Source organism: Scomber japonicus, chromosome 23 (genome assembly GCF_027409825.1).
Source record: "Scomber japonicus isolate fScoJap1 chromosome 23, fScoJap1.pri, whole genome shotgun sequence".
Lineage (NCBI taxonomy): Eukaryota > Metazoa > Chordata > Actinopteri > Scombriformes > Scombridae > Scomber > Scomber japonicus.
This window is the reverse complement of record NC_070600.1, coordinates 13,672,874-13,692,616: the sequence shown is the minus strand read 5'-3', so window position 1 is coordinate 13,692,616 and position 19,743 is coordinate 13,672,874. Positions and strand designations below refer to the sequence as shown.

The window sequence follows — 19,743 nt, the reverse complement described above, 5'->3', positions numbered from 1 at the left end:
TCGTCTGAAATCTGCACCCAGAGCGAGGTTTCACTCTCTTATCCACACTGTGACATACTCAGCCTTTCACAAAGCACTTGACAACTTGAAGTGTGTGTGCGTGATGGTATTTACATTTTAAAACTGGCTGCTCTCATCACACGTCAATACGCAGCAATTCTCCTCCTCCATTCAACTCCTAGATCTGCGATATTCTCACAAGACTCGAATGATTAGCGCTGAAAGAAGGAAATAAAATGAGACGAAACCGCAGGGGGGAGAGTTATAGGACTTTTTTTTTTTTAAAGAGCAGAGCATATTGAACTTAGCAGTGGCTCAACATGGGCAGAGGGGATGAGTTTTTGGAGGGGAGGAGGAGACGTGAGATGTGTTATTATTATTATTATTATTATTATTATTATTATTTTAGATGAGACGACGTAGCTTTAAGGTTATGAAGTAAAGTTAAAGAGTCGCTGCGGTCTTAAAGGGAATTACGCCGCAGAGGAAAGACGAGAGATAAGAGCAGAGGTGTGTAGGAGGAAGACCAACAAGATTAAGGAAAAGTTGAGGGTGATGGCCAAGGTGAAGCACTTGGAGTGAGTTCAGTTAAGGGCTTAGACAAAAAAAAATAAAAAATCGAAGCAAGTGGAGTGTGCGGCCAAGTGTTTTATGTCTGTGTGTCTGTTTGTGAGCGGGCGAGTAAATCAGGGGCTCTTGTGCTAATGTGTTTGTACCAACGAGAGACCTGAAACCTTTTACTCTCTCTCTGCCTCCACAGAGCACTCCACCAAGGACAAGGCAAAAGAGAGAGACCGAGAGGAGAGGGAGAAGAAGAAGGTCAAGGAAAAGGAGAGAGAGAAGAAGAAGCACAAGGTGATGAACGAGATCAAGAGGGAGAACGGAGAGGTCAAACAGCCAATTAAAGGTTGGTGGTAACACACACACACACACACAAACGTACCAGCGTGTCGAGCCAAAAGTAGTTTTAGTTCTCATTGATCACTCTGTTTATTCAAGCCTATAAAAAAATAGAGGAAAATGGTCCATGGTGATGTCTTTAAATTGTTTTTAAAGGGGGGGGGGGACAAACTCTTACACTTTAGAAGCTGTTATATATCAAAATCAAAGGTTTTGGTGTGTCAGTGGTCTACATTACACATCCCACCAGTTCTTTCCAAACTTTTTCTTTTGTTTTTTTTGTCCTTTAGAGTTTCCATGGTATACACTTTAAACAATAATAATGATAATAATATTAAAGGCTGAGCAATTCATCCACATTTTATTGAATACCGTCTACTACAATTTTCAAATTACAGGAGGTGAAATGTGAGTCCAAACACCACATTTTAAATTACACACCATCATTCTGCAGCCATAAGAAAACATCTTTGTAACAGATCCCTGCAAAAATCACACCATAATCCTTTTAATATGAGATATATTGAGAATAACTGATCATTAAGTGAATGATTGCTCCCCCAAATGTCACAAATCATATCACAATTGTAATATAAGTCAAAATAATGGTAATTAGATATTTTTTCAGCCCTAATAATATTAGGGATTATAGTTTTACAGGACCAGATCTCTTTGGCCTGACTGTTATTATACACCATCACAGAAAACATTCATTGTGTTCACTCCAGTTATAAAAACACCTAGCTTGAGTACAAACTGATCACAAACGACGCACCGCATTGAGTTGGAAACAATGTTGGAGCTCAGCGTGTGATTCAGCTCAGCAAAGGAACACTAGAAACCTGCTGCTGAGGAAACCAAACACATTGGGTACTGGCCCACTTTCACAGTGCACTGTACAATATATCATCATTATTTCTGTAACGTACAAGCAGCATATACAACCGCTCGGCACCCCAGTGGGTGTTGGAAAAAATGCAAATACAGTGCAGCACAATAAGAAAGGACAGAGCAGACTCTATCTCTCTATAGCTGAGGAGGCTCGGGTCTTTTTGAGTTTTTTTGACTCTGGTGGCATCACCCCTCTTCAATGAAGTGGTCTCTTGGGGCAACAGTATCTTCTCGACTGCTGACACAAAGAGACTTAGATTGGTTAATGAGGCCAGGTCTGTCCTGGGATGCCCCCTTGATCCGGTGGTGGTGGGAGAAAGGAGAATGATAGAGAACATGTCCTGCCCCATGCAGAACAGGGAAGGTCCTTCAGAGGCCGCCTGCTTCACCCCGCATGTCCTTCCTTCCTGCTGCTGTCAGATTTTACAGTTAACTCTGCTGCCGTCAGACTGCATTCACCGAAACTGATAAAAATACTGTCATTATTTCCTGTGGTTGATAATGCGACTTCAACCGTTCAGTCTGTCTACTTGCATCATGTTAGCACTGCTGTAACTGAAAGTTTCTAACAACACTAATAAAGACTTATCTTATCTTATCTTAATGTAGCACAGCATCTGTGTGGTAGGAAAAGGCTGCAAGTGTGACAGTGATTATAACCGATCATTTTAGTTTTTTTAATATTTGGTGAATCTTTGCTCTGTGCTGCTCCTCACATGGAGGAATCATGCTTTTGGTTCATTTAGTCTAACCTGTGTGTGTTTATGTGCGCTGATTATGCAACTGGTAGCTGCCATTGTAATGAGAAGTTTAAAGGCAAGTCAGAGCATATTGGGTTTAATTGGACTAATATTACTACTACTACTACTAATAATAATAATAATAATAATAATAATAATAATAATAATAATAATAATAATAATAAAATAGGTGAGAGAAGAACAGAAACTGACACAATCAGTTGATTAATAGAAATGTAATAATCATTTTGAAAACTTTATTTGTTTAAAAGTTATTTATCAAGCTAAATAAAAAAACGAATAAACACTTGCTGCTCCCAGCTTAAGATAAATTGTTTTATTTAATTGAATACTGAATACTTGGACTCATGGATTTTTTAAATGTTTTTCAACCCAAATAAAAGTTTGCCGAGTTCAGAAAAAGAGGAAATATTAGTGTGTACAATAACTCTTATTTTCTTACACATAATACAGTTAGGTTTTTTTTTTACAATGACATAAACAATGGTAATTTGTTTTGTCTTGTGTGCACACATAATGAACGCGACGGCCACTTTCATTGTTAACCCTCCGACAGTTGTGAATTATTTGCAGAGCGCCGTGACGCCGTCTCCGTCTTCCTCTCTGAGTAATCTGAGATCTCAGCCGCAGAACTGCTGCAACGCCCCTTTTGTCAACAGCGGACGTTTTTTTTTTCTTTTTAAGACTTGACCTTTTTAGACAGACACACACACACATACACACACACACACACACACACACACACACACACACACTCTGCATGATATTGTTATAATTTCTCCTTATTGATCTGATTGGATTTAAAGATACAGTCAGACAGACTGCGTTTTTTGGGGGGGGGGGTTGTTGGTATGTCATGACCACGGCGTGACATTTCGAGAGCTTTGGCTACGTACTGTAGCGAGCAGCTCCAGATGAAAATCACAGATGGGTTATTTGGCGTGCTATCTCAGTGTTCCCTATTTTGTGTGCAACAGACAGGCACTTTAAAAAAAAAAATGTTGGGTCATCTTCTTAGTATGAGTACAGTGTTGGGAAGAACGGGAGTGGTGAAATAAAAAAGTGAAGTGTCAGTGTGTGTGTGTGTTACGTCTGCAGCCATCCTGTGAGAGAGAGTCTGGTATTTAATCCTGTGTGTTTACAATAACAGGCACACACAGGGATCCGTGGTGGGATATTGAATCGAGAAGGGAAATGAGGAGGAGGAGGAGGAGGAGGCTCTTCTCACCGCAGAGTGAGAGAGAGAGAGAGTAGCTTTTCAGTGACAGAGAGAGTGAGGTCTTTAATCTGAATGTGTTAAGTTTGCAAATGTTGAGTTTGACAAAGGCGGGTAGGGGAAGTTAGAAATTTAATCAGCGAGACGGTGTTAAGTTTACAATTCAAAAGGGAGAGAGAGGCAGCCAGAGGAAACCTCTATAGGAAATCAATATGCAGCAAACGGCCATTCTGACAGTAAGGCGGCTTTACTACCACTGAGACTATTTATGTGACTGTATGAATGTGTATCGCTCTAATGATCATAGTTTTTGACATTTAATCACATGTTTTTAATAATAGCTGACATTGAGTGAACAAGGATATAAGATAAGATAAGATATTAATTTATTAGTCCCACAGTGGGGGAAAAGTACATTATTACAGCAGAAAAGTGACAGTAAAATAGAAGAGCATCAATAAGAAAAATAACAATAAATACTAAGTATGAAAAACAATAACAACAATGATAGTAAAAATATATAATAAAAGTAATTGTGACATTATTAACATTATTTACAAGAGTAATATTGGGTGGTAATATACCAGACATGATAATGATGATATTTATGGTCAGAGATGCTTCGAACAGACTGGCTGCTGCAGACTCAACATTGAGCTCGCTAATTAGATTCAAGTTAAGTCAAATTTAATTAATGCAAGTTTTTGCATTAATTGTATAAAATGTATTTTATTATGACTGTGATATGTATTTTCTACATAAGGCACATGCTGGATTTTACAGGCTGATACCAGAGTGTTTATGAGTTACCAGACCATATTTGTTAAATGCATAATATAAACATTTTTGATAAACATCCTTTTTAAGTTTGATTATTAGAAAATAGTGACCAAAATACTTGCAGAGTGGGGAAATAATTACCACAATATATCTAAACTACCATAAACATATTGTTTTTTCTTGTTACTTACTGACTAGGGCTGGGCGATATATTGATTATATCGATATCGTGATATGAGACTAGATATCGTCTTAGATTTTGGATATCATAATATGGCGATATGTCATCAGATTTGTCTTTTCCTGGCTTTATATTACAGTAAAAAATATATAATTTTCTGAATTTACCAGACTGTTCTAGCTGTTCTGTTATGTACCTTTTAGCCACTTTGTCATTTCAACCACATTACTGATGATTATTTATCAAAAACTTCATTGTGTAAATATTTTGTGAAAGCATCAACAGTCATCTGTACAATATTGTTGCAATATCGATATCGAGGTATTTGATCTAAAATATTGTGATATTTGATTTTGTCCAAATCACCCAGCCCTATTACTGACCAACATATGTCCCAATACTGATACAGTGATCACAGTATGTTGGGATATGGGACAAAATGTACTAAAATGTACAATTATAGATTCAGACTATCTTTTTAGGAAGGAGTTATCATTCTAGGACCTGTCAACAACTTGCAAATATGTTTAACTTCAGTTTAACTTTATAAGAAGAATAAGAAATCTGTCCTGCAGCCAAGTGGAACATAAAAAACATATAAAACTTATAATAAAATGTATGCTTAAAAAAAACAACAACACAGGCATATGTTTGACGTACTTTAAGACACTCCACAGCTCGTAAAAGTTATTCTAAACTTGTATTTGTGCAACAATTGTGCTTTTTGATCCATGGATAAGATCAGAGTGAACAGAGTATGGTTGAATATTGTTGTTATTATTGTAGATTCAGTGTGATTATCCAGCCCACAGAACCACTTAAAAGTTTGGACAAACCTCTCCGTTCACTGGAATCAGAAAATGCATCCAAACTTTTGTATATTTCCAGTTGGCACAAGCATGAAATAATTGTATATTTACATGTGTCCATTGCGTCTCGTATCACACATCAACATATTTTGTTGATCTGATATGTGGCTTTTTTTACGGATTGATGAAGGTTGAGATTTGGGGATGAAAGTGCGTGTGCCTGTGTGGAGAGAGACTTGGGGGAGGGGTGACTGGTGGGTTAAAGAGCTTTTGGATTAGTAGCTTGGGTATTGTACTGCAAATACCTCTCTCTCTCTCTCTCTCTCTCTGCTCTTTTCTCTCTCTCTCTCTCTCTCTCTGCTCTTTTTCTCTCTCTCTCTCTCTCTCTCTCTCTCTCTCTCTCTCTCTCTCTCTGCTCTTTTTCGCTCATTCTCTCATTCCTGCCTTATCTGGCACTGAACGTGTGTGGGGTACAAACTAGACAGAGCAAGATGATATCTGATGCTTGAATTATGCTGAGGCAGCAGCACCTCTATCAAAGCGACTCACGTGTGCACGCTCACACACACACACACACACACACACACACACACATACATATATTCATACTTACAGCACGGATATATACGTCTCTGCTTGTTTACATGACCGCTGGAAAAGAAATGAACCAGCCAGCAACACGTTGGCAAATCGTCGTGAAAGAGCTCTGACACACACACATAAATACGTACAGTAGTACTTGTGCATAAATTTGCATGTTCTACTTTGTCGTGCCTGAGGCGTTCAAGAGACGGCCTACCATGTACAGTATTATCTCTGTTCAGATATGCCACTCGAAAGCTTGTTTCCTGGCTTAGTCATATCTGCTTTTCTCAAGGGATTCATTTCAGAGCTCTTCAATTTATATTATGTGTGCACCTTCAGGGCGTCGCGCACCATCTGGATGAAACTATGACTCATCTGTCTACATGTAAAAATAGTTAGGGCTCATTATTTTCTTTTTAATTGAATTTTTTCCATAACTACTGAATTTACTTATTTATTACAACAGTGTGGGTAAAAATCTGATTTTAGAAATAGCTGCTTCTGTACTTGACGATATCCTGTTTATTTTTTACTTGTTTTGACAGTCTCAGTAGCATAATCAGCTCCTCATTTACGTATTTTTCCCCCCGCGTTGCTCTCTTCACTTTGTTTTAATGGGAGCTCTCTCGGAGCTGTTGTCATTGCAAGGACCTCGTTCACTGTAAAGTACAGAGAGGAGTGTCCTCTTACAGCGGGTGTGTGTGGATGGTTTGTTCATCCATCAGACATGAGTAAGCGGACTTGAATATATTTAAATCTTTCACATATTACGTGTTTTCCTACTTCCTTCAGGCCTTTTCAAAACAACATACTCTATTTAAGAATTTCCTGTCCTTGTAAGTGTAGCCTGACCGCCTGGATGCAAGGATGCAGGTTATGTTAACTTTGGTGGGAACTTTTTTTCTGTCAGACTGCCAAAAAATGTGTACATGCTCTTTATGACTCTTTTTTTGCCTAACACTAGAATTTATTAGATTAGACAGATTAAATAATTTAGTTTACAACCAATGTTCATGTCTTAATGACCCATTCAACTCTGCAGAGGTCCTACTGTGAACATGACATGGAGTTAAAGTGGCTAGATTGTTTGAGATCAGTAAAAATGCCATCCACACCTTGCCAGCATTTTTTTTTTTTTTTTGCACTAACCTTTCGCCTCTCTCTCCATCTCTCTCTCTCTCTCACTGTCCAGATGAAAAAGAGAAAGCCAAGATCAACTTAGAGGAGCTGCAAATGAAAAAAGTGAAGAAGAAAAAGAAAAAGAAACACAAAGAGGGGGAGAAGCACAAACGAGTCAAGATGTACCACCGCTCATGCCAAACCATTTGCGCCGGCCTACTTGTCTGCCCGCCTTCCTCTCCTCCCCCCACCTCTTCCTCATCTTCATCCTCCAATCCTGCACACAACTCCTCCCCGTCTCCCTTTAAGTCTCCGCTACCTGTTAACTCTCCATCTAATAACAAAAATGCACATGCCCTGCCCTCTGCTGCTTCTCTTGCTTCAAAATCCCTCTTTAACTCCTCAACACCTGACTTTCTCAACTCTCCGTCGTCCTCCATCACGGCTCCACAACCTTCTCCAACCAAACACCTGCCGCATTGCACCTACCCTGGCTTGTCGGGCCTGGAGTTTGCCCCTTACATCCACATAGAGAACCAGCCGAACGGAGGGGCCCTGGTGGCCCACGCCTACATGTCCCAGCTCTCCTCTCTCTCCATGGGCCAGAGGCAGAGATTTGCCCAGGAGTTTGTCACCTTGGCGTTCAGCGAGGACTCATCCCAGGTACAGCAAACTGTAGCTATTGATTAGATTGATCGATGGATGTTGATGGAAGTGTGATGCTGTCCCTCACTGTTAACTCAATGTTGAATATTAAAGCTGCAAGTTACTACTTACTACTAACCCTAACCCTAACCCAATTGAAACACCAACATTACTTTCTGTTTTTTACCGTCTGTTTTCCAGGCAGCACATTATGTCATGGGTATCGTCCATGGGGAAGCAAGCTACCTGCCAGACTTCTTGGATTACTTCTCAGCCAACTTCCCTTCAACTGCTGTAAAAATGGAAATACTGGGAAAGAAGGACATAGAAACCACCACAATGGCTAATTTCTACTCTCAGGTTCGTCTCACACACACACACACACACACACACACACTCACACACACAGGAGAAACGTGAATAACATAGAGAATACAGTATGTTGGTGGGTGAGCTGACAGAATTACACCTTTTTTGTTGTTTTTGCTTTTTGTTTCTTTTGTGGTAATTCAGTCCTGTAGCTGTAGACTCAGAGAGCAGATGAGCTTTCAGAGATGAAGCCTCAAGTCTAAATTAGCAAAGGCCAAGTGCGTCTCTTAGTTCTTGTCTTCTACATATGTAAACGGTTTGGTTTAATATCAGCTTTTCACAAAACTGTCCATGAACACAGAACCAAATGAGAAACCATCACACTGCAGCCTTTCCCTGACAGGTACACGTAAATCATTCATGCACAAGGAGGTTGTTGTGCCTCTGCGCTGGTGACAGCTGTGGCTGGAGGCATTATGTATTCAGCTTGTCTGTCCATCCTGTTGTTGTGTATATGTATCTCAGGAACGAATGGAGGAAATAACTTCAAATTTGGCACAAAAATCCATTTGGATGCTAGAATCAACTGATTAGATTTTGGTAGTCAAAGGTCAAGGTCACTGAGACCTCACATCTGTTCCACTCTCTTATGAATCAGATATCTCAGTTAGAGTCTGGAGGGAATTTCCTTACATCTGGCACAAACGTCCACTTGGATTTAAAGATGAACTGATTTTAATTTGGTAGTCAAAGGTCAAAGTCAGTGTGACCTCAGAAGACATGTTTTTGGCTGTAACCCAAGAATTCAAACACTAATTATGGCAAAGATTCACAAAAATGTTCAAAAGGATAAAATGATGAAGTGATGACATTTTATATCCAAATAGTCTCGAAGTGAAGATGACATGTTTCTCACTGGACATTACTCACAGAAATCACACATCAATATAGTGATCAGCAGAAAATACAGTGAATACTTTTTTATTAAACTCCCTCAAAGTCTTCACTGCAAATGTTACATGAGTCATACATACAATCGCAAGGCAGTACCTCTTGTCTGAGTTCTAATGAAGTCATGTGATGCTGATGGCTTGATGTAGTCTTTCTTTGTTGTTAATTGTGTCACATACAGTCATATACACATAAAGCAAAAGGTGGAGGACTATAAAGAGCTCCGCTGAAACTGCAGACTGAATTCAATCTTGTCATTTCCTTTAGTGTGCAGTGCACACACCTGAATTGTTTTTTTATTGAGTGGAGTTTGGCTTGGTAGTTTTGTGGGTTTTACAAAATTAGATTAGTAAAGTTCCAGCCATGTGCATCTTCACACTTGTGTTAATGCCACAAAGATTGACTTCAAAGATATTTAGCTTGTGAGTGATTTCTTTGTTATTTTACATATTTGAACAGAAAGAAGGGCTTGGCTTGACCTCTGGGGAAATATTTTGCAAATGAGAAAAAAATATAATGTCAGTGACCTGCTTTTATCTCAGCAAGGGTTACAGAAACGCATTTCACAAGTATTTATGTGAATAAATTGTATTCAGTGTAAATGTGCAGAGTAAGTGAATATGTGAGTAAAGCCTCTTTGTGTCTCTCCATACGGTAAGGACGGAGAGAAGGATGGATCAGGATATATGTCGAGGGAGAGGATGGAGGGATGCTTGGAGATTGAGAGCAATCAACTGAAGGAAAAGACTGCTCCGCGTGGATGAAAAAGTTGTACTGTTGTAGTTTTAACCATCTGCTTGGAGCATCTGCCTCCATCTGTCCGGAGTTAAACAGCTTTTACCATTTATGTACTTCATGTCGACGTCTGATTTAATGCAACAATGGCAGAATTATGTGCAGTGCACAAGTGGCCTCTGCCCTCACTTCTCTAGTGCTACTTCATCTGTTATACCAAAGTTTAATGAGCGCGAGGAAGGGAAAAAAGCAAGGGGAGAGAAAAGATGTGAAACAAAAGAAGCAGAAAAAAAGAAATATAAATTGATGTAAAAGTAAAAGTGACAGAAAAGTTTAGAGGATGGGAAAGAACGAAATTAAGTTGTATAGATTGTAAGAGATGATTTATTGTGTACCAGCAGCCTGCTCAACACAAAAGCATGAAATGTGTGTTTATTTGGCAGTGTCCGCCTCCATCGTCTTCTCTGAACACAGTGACACAGCGAGAGCTCTTCATTTCCAGTTGTCCCATGTCTATAGTTCGCTGATGAAAAGCCTTTTGTTGCCTCAAACCTCCTGAGTGGCTTTGTGTTGAGATACTGTCTGCTTTTTTTTTTCAGTGTAAGTGCATGTGACCAGCTACCACTGTGTGCGTGTGTGTGTGTGTGTGTGTGTGTGTGTGTGTGTGTGTGTCTGTGTTACTACATGGAGTACAGCAGTTTACGCTCTCTATTACTCTCCTCCTGGCTATTTCTTTCTTTTTTTCCTAATATGAAATATTCATAATGTTATTCTATGTATTCCTTTCTGCTTTGGCCACTTTCTGCCTCGATCAACAAACAGATCCCTGTTCTCTGCGTGAGTCCGAATACAATAAATCCACATAATGAACGAGTGAGTGAAACATCTCTAAATGAAGTTTTCTCTGCAAATCTGTCTTCTGAGCTGTACCTTTAAGAGTAGTGCTCCTTGCAGGGGTAACGTCATTGTCCACTGGTCTTGTTAATTTTTTTCCCCCTCCCTCCCAGCTCTCAGCAGTGACCTTGGGAGCTAGACATACAGTCTACACACACACACACACACACACACACACACACACACACACACACACAGATGTGATATATATACACAGGCACAGGTGTACACACATAGATAGAGATTAATGTTTTTTCTTACACTTTTTTATTCCCTCTACCTTTCTTTCTCTCTCTAACTCTTTCTCTCTTCATCTTTTTTGTGCCTTACTCCCTCTGTATTGGTCTTTCTCTCTCTCTCTTTCTCTCCCTCTCTTTCTCTCTCTCTCTTTCTCCCTCTCTCGCTCTCTTTTTCATCCCTCAACCCTTAATGTTTCCGCTCTGTTGTTTGGTTCTCTGTTGAGCTGAATTTTTTTTTGTGTACAAAGGGTAGAGGAAAAAATTAGAAACTGCTTCCATTGTTCTGTGTTTGACGCGGTCATTTTTTCCCATATAGACTTTCTTAGTTCGACCTTTAGTGTTATATTCCATACGTGGGCTCTTGTAGTATGAGACACAGTCGTCCACGCATGCTTGTAACTCATAATGAGCAGTGTGTTTTTGATGATCAAAATTTCACTGCAGGCATCAAAGTCACTCTGCTGCTGTTCAGTCTGAGTCAGGATTTTGTTATTTTGCACCTGACTGAAGGCTTTTTCAGTGGCGGTAAGGATTATGAAAGATTACAGCACTCCATTTTTACTCAGTGCAAACGCAGCCCGACAGTCAATACATGATGTGCTCGGTCTCTTCCTATGTGGTCAATGGGTGTCATAATTAAGTTACAATATAAGGAGGTTATAGGGCTTAAGAACAGACGGCTTTTATTGTTTTATTAACCTCTGCTCGCACTGTGCTCATGCAGACGGTCTTCCAGTTGTATTGATTCATGATAATACCCTGCATGTGAATTATCAATCTGATTTTTATTAAAGGAGTCATCATTTCTGTTATTTTTTTACTGTTATGACGTGGGATGTCAATTTTAAACATGTCAAAAGTCCCAAAACTTTAAGTCAACATTTGTAAAATGCTCCCTACCATTCGGAAGTCAGGGCTTCAGTCTGTTCTGGACACTTTGTTGACAACGTCACCTCTACTTCCTCCATGCAAAAAGGTCAGATTGTTCGTGCACGCCCACAAAACAGTCGTCCTTTTCATAGCCTTGTTGTTGCTGACGTTCTTCCACTCTCACATTTCAGGTCAGATTCTGGCTTGAAGTTGTTTGTATGTATTTGAGAAGTTCTTTAATTTCGAGTAAAGAATGAGAGAAAAGCGTCCCGAGAGTGGGCTTAAAGAGAAAGCAGCTAAAACAGCCTGTTTCAGGCAGAGGCTGTAAATCAAATGCAAATATATTCCAGTGGAGCCCCAGATTAAAAATATAGACCTTGAAATATATATAGACCGTACAAAAACAGCCCCAGTTTTGTATTGCAGCTTTTAAACCCTTGTTGAAGCTTTGACACAATCCTGGTACCAAGTGAAATGAATTAATCGAGGAACAATAAAGGTTGAGAGGAACAATTACACCGCTTTTAATGCAAAGTGTGTTTGTGCATTCACGTGGCTCCCTTTGTTGGCAAGCCCAGAGAGAGAGCTTATGTAAGAAAAGTGTGTGTGATTGTGTCTGAGGTACCAGTCAGCAGCCAGAAGCTTTTGTTGTGACGCATGCACAGTTAATAGACTAATAGACTTAACACCCTGGAGAAGAAGGAAGAGGGATGCAGAGAGCCAGGAACAAGAGAAAGAAGAAGAGAAACATTCAGGGGGAGGAGGAGGAGGGGTGTTGGGAAGAGGTCGGACGACGTGAACTCATCCAGAACAAGTGAAGGATGAGTTGACGCGAGGAAGGAAACTCGTTATCGAATAAACAAGTGGATACACCGAGTGAACCAGAGACGGAAAGGAGAGGAGGAAAGAGGGAGTCTTGATCTAATAGACTTCCCCATGAGGGAGATGATGTGTATTATGAGGGAAGGAGGCAGAGGAGGAGATGGAGAGCCTGACAGAGACAAGAGAGAAGTAGATAATGTGAGAGAGGGGAAAGTGAGAGAGGGGAGTGAGATTATCTGTTAAAAATACTCTGCTTTTAGTCAAAGAGTGACAGGAAGGGAGAGATGACAGCAATGATAATTATATATAATAATGTCGGCTTTTAAATCTGAATTTGTGGACTCAGAATACCAAACGAGGCGCAGTAGATTTAGAGAAAATCACAGTGTTTAGAGAGGAACAGATTTGGCTCTTCTTTTTTTTTAAATTTGAATTTATTAATTTATTTTTTCATTGTTGATTTGAGTTCAAGTGCCTATTCTCCAGTCGCTATTTCAACACATAGTGAAATGAATCCTGTTGATGTGAGGTGTGAATGAGTATAAACACCAACAACATGAAAGAAACTGACACTATCACACACAGGTATAGGTTATAAATAATACGTGCTCTAATAGTAAATTAATGTTCTTTTCTCATTTCAAGTAAAATAAGAGTTGAATTTAAAACTAAAATAATGTGTATCCTAAAATAAAGTGGATTGATCATATTGGGGTCTTACATTGTTTCTTTTAGGTGTCTTCCGTTGAGATTTGAGTGAATATATTTGCTACAAACATTCATCTCTCCTGTTGTCTCTACGTGGACCGAGCAGCTTTTAACCTCCTGGATCAAAATTGACCCAGTCTGGTTTAATTGTTTTATAAAGTATAAATGATCACCCAGTTCTGTGTTAGATCTGTTTAGCCAACTCCATTCCAACTTATTACCTCAGGTTTTGCACATATTTTTGGACATTATGATCAGTAGGTGCCATTTAAATTAAATTATATCTCATTTTGAAGTTAACGGCTATTATCCTCTTGGGTCAAAATGACAACAGGAGGGATGTGAGATGAACTGGTTTTGAACTGTCTGTGGAAAGTATTTCCTTCGCTTTACGCACACAACTACAGTCATTGTGTTTTGACCTCTGAGCGCTTCCAAAAAGCTGTTGACCTACACTCAACCACGAACATGAACACCTCCTGTGTGGTTAGCTGATCTGCTAAACGTGCTGCTAACTCTGTACTGTCTGTCTAAACATGGGATACAAGTGTCCATTCTTGATTAAACGCTCTGTCTTCTCTTACTCGTGTCACACCGCGTCTCTGGTCTCTCCCAGACATGCTGGAGTCAGTTGCAGAGCCCTGAAGCTCCGCCCTGCTCCTGCACAGAGCAGAGCGGCTTACTGATAGCTGGTGTATTCAAAATGTATTAATATTAAATGTGTTGCGTGTCCGAGTCGCACCAATTTGACACGGCAGTCCCCCGGGTCCCCAGCCGCACCCCCCTACCCAAGTGTGAAGCCGATGGGATGAGCTATTTTAGAGACACTTAAGTACAAACAGACAGAGATACAGAGATTCCTTCCTTTTTAGTAGAGAGAGGCTGATTATGACAAACTTAGCAATAAAAGAAACACATAAATATTGACACATTTATTAATTCGGTGTGTTCGCAGGCACGTACACAGGCAAGGAAGGACTGGAGCATCTTCAGCAGTACCACTCAGAGGAAGTCTGTCACGTTTCCTGTTTCCTTCTGTTTGCTTTCAGTGTGTGTGTCTGTGTGTCTGTGTGTCTGTGTGTACGTGCGAGCAAGTGCGAGTGAATCACAGGCTGTTCAATGTATCCAATTATTTGAAGCAGAGGTAGTGTTTCCTAATACTGCTCCTGTGATAGTGAGCCTGCTGCTCTCTTTGCAGACAACGCGGGGGTTATTCTGCTGTTAAATTATGCATTTGTGAACACACACACACACACACACACACACACACACACATACACACATGCATGCACCCAGGTGTATAAAATAGACAGTCAAAAGCACAAAGAGTTATAAGTATACAGAATGATGGATGCATACACTCACAAATGTGTGGATACACACAAAGCAGCAGGAATCCACACGCGTGCACACACACACACACACACACAGACACACACACACACACACACACACACACACACACACACTTCTCTCAGTATGTAGGTCATTGACTCTGAGACTATTTAAAATTGTGTTGTGTGTGGATATGTGATGTGTTTATATGTGTGGAGCCTTTCCAGCTTTTAGTCATCATCATCTTATGATGATATTACAAAGTGTTAAGCACAGACACAGTACATGCACACACAACCAAATGGTTTGGCCTGTCAATGCGTAATAATTGGTTTATTTTCTTTATTTATCACAGGTTAACTGAACTCTTAATAGGCTTTTTTGGATGAATGTATTAATACAAATTTAGCAGTTAACTAGCCATGAAACAATTAGTCGAGTCATTGATAAAATTGAAACCTGAGTTTATTTATAGTGCAACATCACCCGAGGGGGTCTCTGCACACTTTCATCAGTAGACATAAAACTGAATAAAAACAACAAACAAAGGTACGTTATGCATTCACAGACACAAAACTAATCAACAGAAAGTAAATCTGTAACAGTTTTGATGATCTTTTAATTGTCTTAGTCAATTAATCAAATAACAATGGCAAACATTTGCTTATGCTGCTTCTCATTTTTATATCATTTTAACTGGAATATATTTGGGTTTTGGACTGTTGACTAAGACTAAGAAGGACTTGAAATGTTCAGAACTTATGATTGTCAGTTTACTTTTTATGACAATTCATAGAAATAAGAATACAATTATTCATCAAAAAAATCAATAATGAAACTGAGGAGTCATGAGGAGTGAATACAAGTCAGATGTCAGTGACTAAAGCTGATTATGCTTCACTTGATGCTGTCTGTGGTGATAAGTTGCTTTATTTAACTTTATTTAATTATTTTACATTTTACTGTCATTGACGCCAATAAACAAGTTTTTATAGTCAGTCTCTATTAATTATCCGACCTGTATAAGTAACCAGCCTGCCGGACCAAAGACATTTCCTATTAGCAGCATTATCTTGCAGGAAATGATGCAACACACACACACACACACTCACATCCGCAGTCTTGCCTCTGAGCAGCTGTTTGGGGATTTGATGCCTTGCTCAAGGACCCACCTGGGAGCAATCGAGCACCTTACCCTTCAGTCTTTTTCCAGTTCATAGTTTCTGTCTTCATTACTCGTTCATTACTCCTCCTCCCTCATCTGTCTTCTCTCCTCCCTGTAACACTCCTCCTCCTCCCCTCTTCTTGTCTCTTTAACATCTCTGCCTTTCAATTAATCTTGATTATTCCTAATCTCTACCTCACCGCCTTTTTTTCTCCTCTGTCCTTCATCTCTAGTTTCTAGTGTCCAAAAAAAGTTATTTGCATTATCAGCTTTTTTTCCTTCTTACATCCCTTTCGAGTTATTTTCCTCTCTGCTAAACTTTTTTCCCCTTCTCTTCTTACCAGTTTTGTCCATCTGTCACTTGTTCCCTCTCTACCCCTCACTTTTTCTCTCCCCTGTGTATCCTTGCTCTCTCCTCCCTCTGGTCTGCCTATTTTCCCCTCTCTCTCTCTCTTTATCTCTGCCTTGTTGTCAAGTGGTGACTCACTAGAGGCGAGCAGCCAATGATCTGGCCAACGCGCGCACACACACACACACACACACACACACACACACACACACACATACTGGTCTGCCAAGAGTACAGCATGCAAGCCACATGCTGCACGTACTGCACACACTCACACTCATACACACACACACAGACACAAAGATACTGTTGAGAGCCAAGGGTATGGGAGACGAGTTAGACAAGTAAAGAGCAGAAAACAGCCACACCGGTAGAGCAGAAACATCAAATCAGACCGCCAAAACACACGCACACACACACACATACACACACACACACACACACACACACACACACACACAGAGTCTATTTTGATACCCAATAATGATTTCCAAGTTCCACATATATTTTTAGATTTGCAATGTCTTAGTTTCATGTTCCCCTGAGTCTCATTATATTCTACAGAGAGTATATATATATATATTTTATGATATAAACATTGATACTTTACACTGCACCTTAGTTAATGTTACAACGGTGTCTAATATAACAACCTCATGTAACACAATGCTTCATAAGGAACACCCTATATTTTTTCATAAAATGCACTTTTAAGGAGCATCTAGGTAGAAACTTCTTATCTTATTAAACCTATTATCTAAACGTATCCCTTATTGATTGATCCCTCATTAGTAGCATCTTGTACAATTTTTTATAGCAACAATGAAAATGCAGGCAATGTTTTATCAGATAACGGCTCATATTGGAAAAAGAAAGCATGTTACACCAAATTGACACTTTTTTCCCCCCTCTGTAAATTACTTAATAACAAGAAAGACAAAACACTTTTTGGTTGAATAGGTCACAACAAGTAAACAAATACATACTGTGAAGAGGAGTCACAAGCAGATCTTGGTCACCTGCGGGGGGCCATTTAAACGAGAACACACTCTCCGTCTCACAACAGTGTCTAATCATTTTGAAATTCTTGGATGATTTGTTTTTTTTTCTGGGGGTTTTTTGGGAGAGAGTGGATGTAGTAGGTAAAGTAAAAGGAGGGCAGATAATATAGTAGTGACGTGACTTACAATGTGTCTGGTAATATGATTTGAAACCATACATGTAATATATAAGATTGTGTCTTAATAGAGACTTTTGAGAAACACTGGATGAAATAAGTGAACTCCTGAACCTGTTACACAGTAATCCACCATGCCTGTGTTACAGTGACATTGATATTTAATCGTATTATGTTTGTTTGTCTCTTGTTTGCTGCAGGTGAAGAAAACGTACTGTCACGGTACGTACAGAGCCGGGGCGATGAGACAGATCAGCCTGGTGGGAGCCGTCGACGAGGAGGTCGGGAAATATTTCCCAGAATTCCTCAGCATGCTGGGGGAGTCGCCCTTCCTGAAGGTGAGTCAGAGATGATGCAGAGGATGGGATGAATGGGAGTGACGCTTAACCGCAACAGAACGGGTGCATGGTTAGTGAACGGAAAACCGTCACTTTTCAGATAAAATAATAATCAGAAAGCCTTTTTTCTTCATCTTGTGTGGGTGAAGAAGATAAACTGCTGTATTTTATATTTAACTCATTAATTGGAATAAATGCGTCAGCCACCACTTGTTCAATGTTTCTGTGCTGTGAGGGTAAAGCTTAGTTGCTCTGTGGTGGACATGAAAGTGCAGCAGCTCTGTCTGCCAAGGGTTTATCACATCTGCCAGCAACAGTTTTAAATTCATATAATACTTAATTCAGTACATTGTTCACATTTCCTCCTGGACAACTTCTCAGTCTTCATATTTAAGAATCAGGAACCACAACATTTTACATGTTTATACCTTTTTATAAATGGTCTGTTTATTCTAAATTTCTGCTTAATACAGTTACAAACTGCCAAAATGTGCTGATTCAGAAATATCACACTCTAAACAGATGGAGAGATGGTGGCAGACGCCAACATCGACAGCACACCTAATACTCTCAGTGGTGGCTGACAAACTAGAGCCATAAAGTGTCACAATGATGCGATGGAGCTTCCACTTTCAGTTTGGTTGCTTCTCTTTTTAAAATGTCAGTGCAGTAACGGCCCACCACAATATTGTGTTTACTGTCCCCAAAATGCAGGAGTGACACACTTTTCTCCCGCTCACTATTTTGTGTTGACACTTCAAATCTCCTGCATGCAGTGTGGAGGAGTGGCGTCGTATTCTGAATATCAAAAGACGCACACTTCCTCTGGCGCTTCCTATCTGTCGAGGGCTTTGGCTCTGATTCGGTACCTTCTGAAAAATCTCGGGTGCCAGCGACAAGCTTTGCTAGAGGGACCGTTTTTGCTCGGCTCAGCTCAGCTCAGGAATAAAAATAAGATTTTCATGGACAACTGACACAGTGAGAAATTGACTAACACACTGCTTTGATTATATTCCCTCATGTCCTCATTTTATCCTTTTTCTATCTGGCTGCAGCGGACTCTTCCGTGGGGAACGTTCTCCAGTCTGAGCCTGATGGATCCCACAGAGAGCGACGACGGTCCCATAATGTGGGTCAGGCCGGGAGAGCAGATGATACCTGTGGCTGATATACCCAAATCCCCCTTCAAAAGAAAACGGTGAGTCAGGAAGAGTTTACTATACATTAGGGATTATAGATTATTCTTTTAACCGACTAATTGTTTCGTCTTTAAAATATCAGAAAATGGTGAATAATGTCCATTTAAAATTTCCCAGAGTCAAATCTAAAACTCAAAGACAGTCAGTTGTGTGACAAAGAAAATCATTAAGTCATCACATTTGACAGCCAATGTTTCTGTATGCTTCAAAATTGTCATCACAATAGCTGCTGATTTAATTTTCCGTCGATTGACTAATCAATTAACCGATTAATCGTTGCAGCTCACAAATGAAGCCACAGACACTTTTGGACGTGCTACAATGAGACAGAGGAGGAATTAGCAGGGATGTTGTTTGTACTGGCTACAAATCTCAGTGGTGTGCGTGTGTAAGTTATTGAGCCTGCTTCGCTCTGTACTCGCTGCACAGCCCGTGAGGACTGATTAAAAAAAAGGAAGAAAAGAAAGAAAAAACAGTAGCAAATCACAGTCTCACATTTTGAAGCAGCAGTTCAGTAGCAGCAGGAAGCTTTGTTGTAGCCGAGCAGAGCCGGATGAAGCAATTACACCCTCTGTGTTTGTCTCTGTCACGGTGTCATTGTTGCCTACACACAAGCTCACACACACACACAAACACACATGATTTCTGTGAGTGAAACCATGAGAGAGGGGAGAGATAGTTAGAAGTGTGTGTGTTTGTGTGTGATGTGAGCGGTATGTGGCTCACCACTTAGATGAGATCATCGTTATGTTAATGGAGTCGACA

General features: G+C 39.9%; 1 protein-coding gene across 1 annotated transcript in view; it reads left to right on the top strand.

The window, feature by feature from the left end:
* LOC128385214 (lysine-specific demethylase RSBN1L-like) overlaps positions 1-19,743 on the top strand; it is a 34,047-nt gene that overhangs the window by 6,433 nt on the left and 7,871 nt on the right. Inside the window, exons 2-6 of the mRNA XM_053344066.1 lie at positions 761-907; positions 7,316-7,905; positions 8,089-8,247; positions 17,642-17,779; positions 18,835-18,977. Of these exons, the coding sequence (XP_053200041.1) occupies positions 761-907; positions 7,316-7,905; positions 8,089-8,247; positions 17,642-17,779; positions 18,835-18,977 (1,177 nt within the window). The remainder of the gene's footprint in view (positions 1-760; positions 908-7,315; positions 7,906-8,088; positions 8,248-17,641; positions 17,780-18,834; positions 18,978-19,743) is intronic.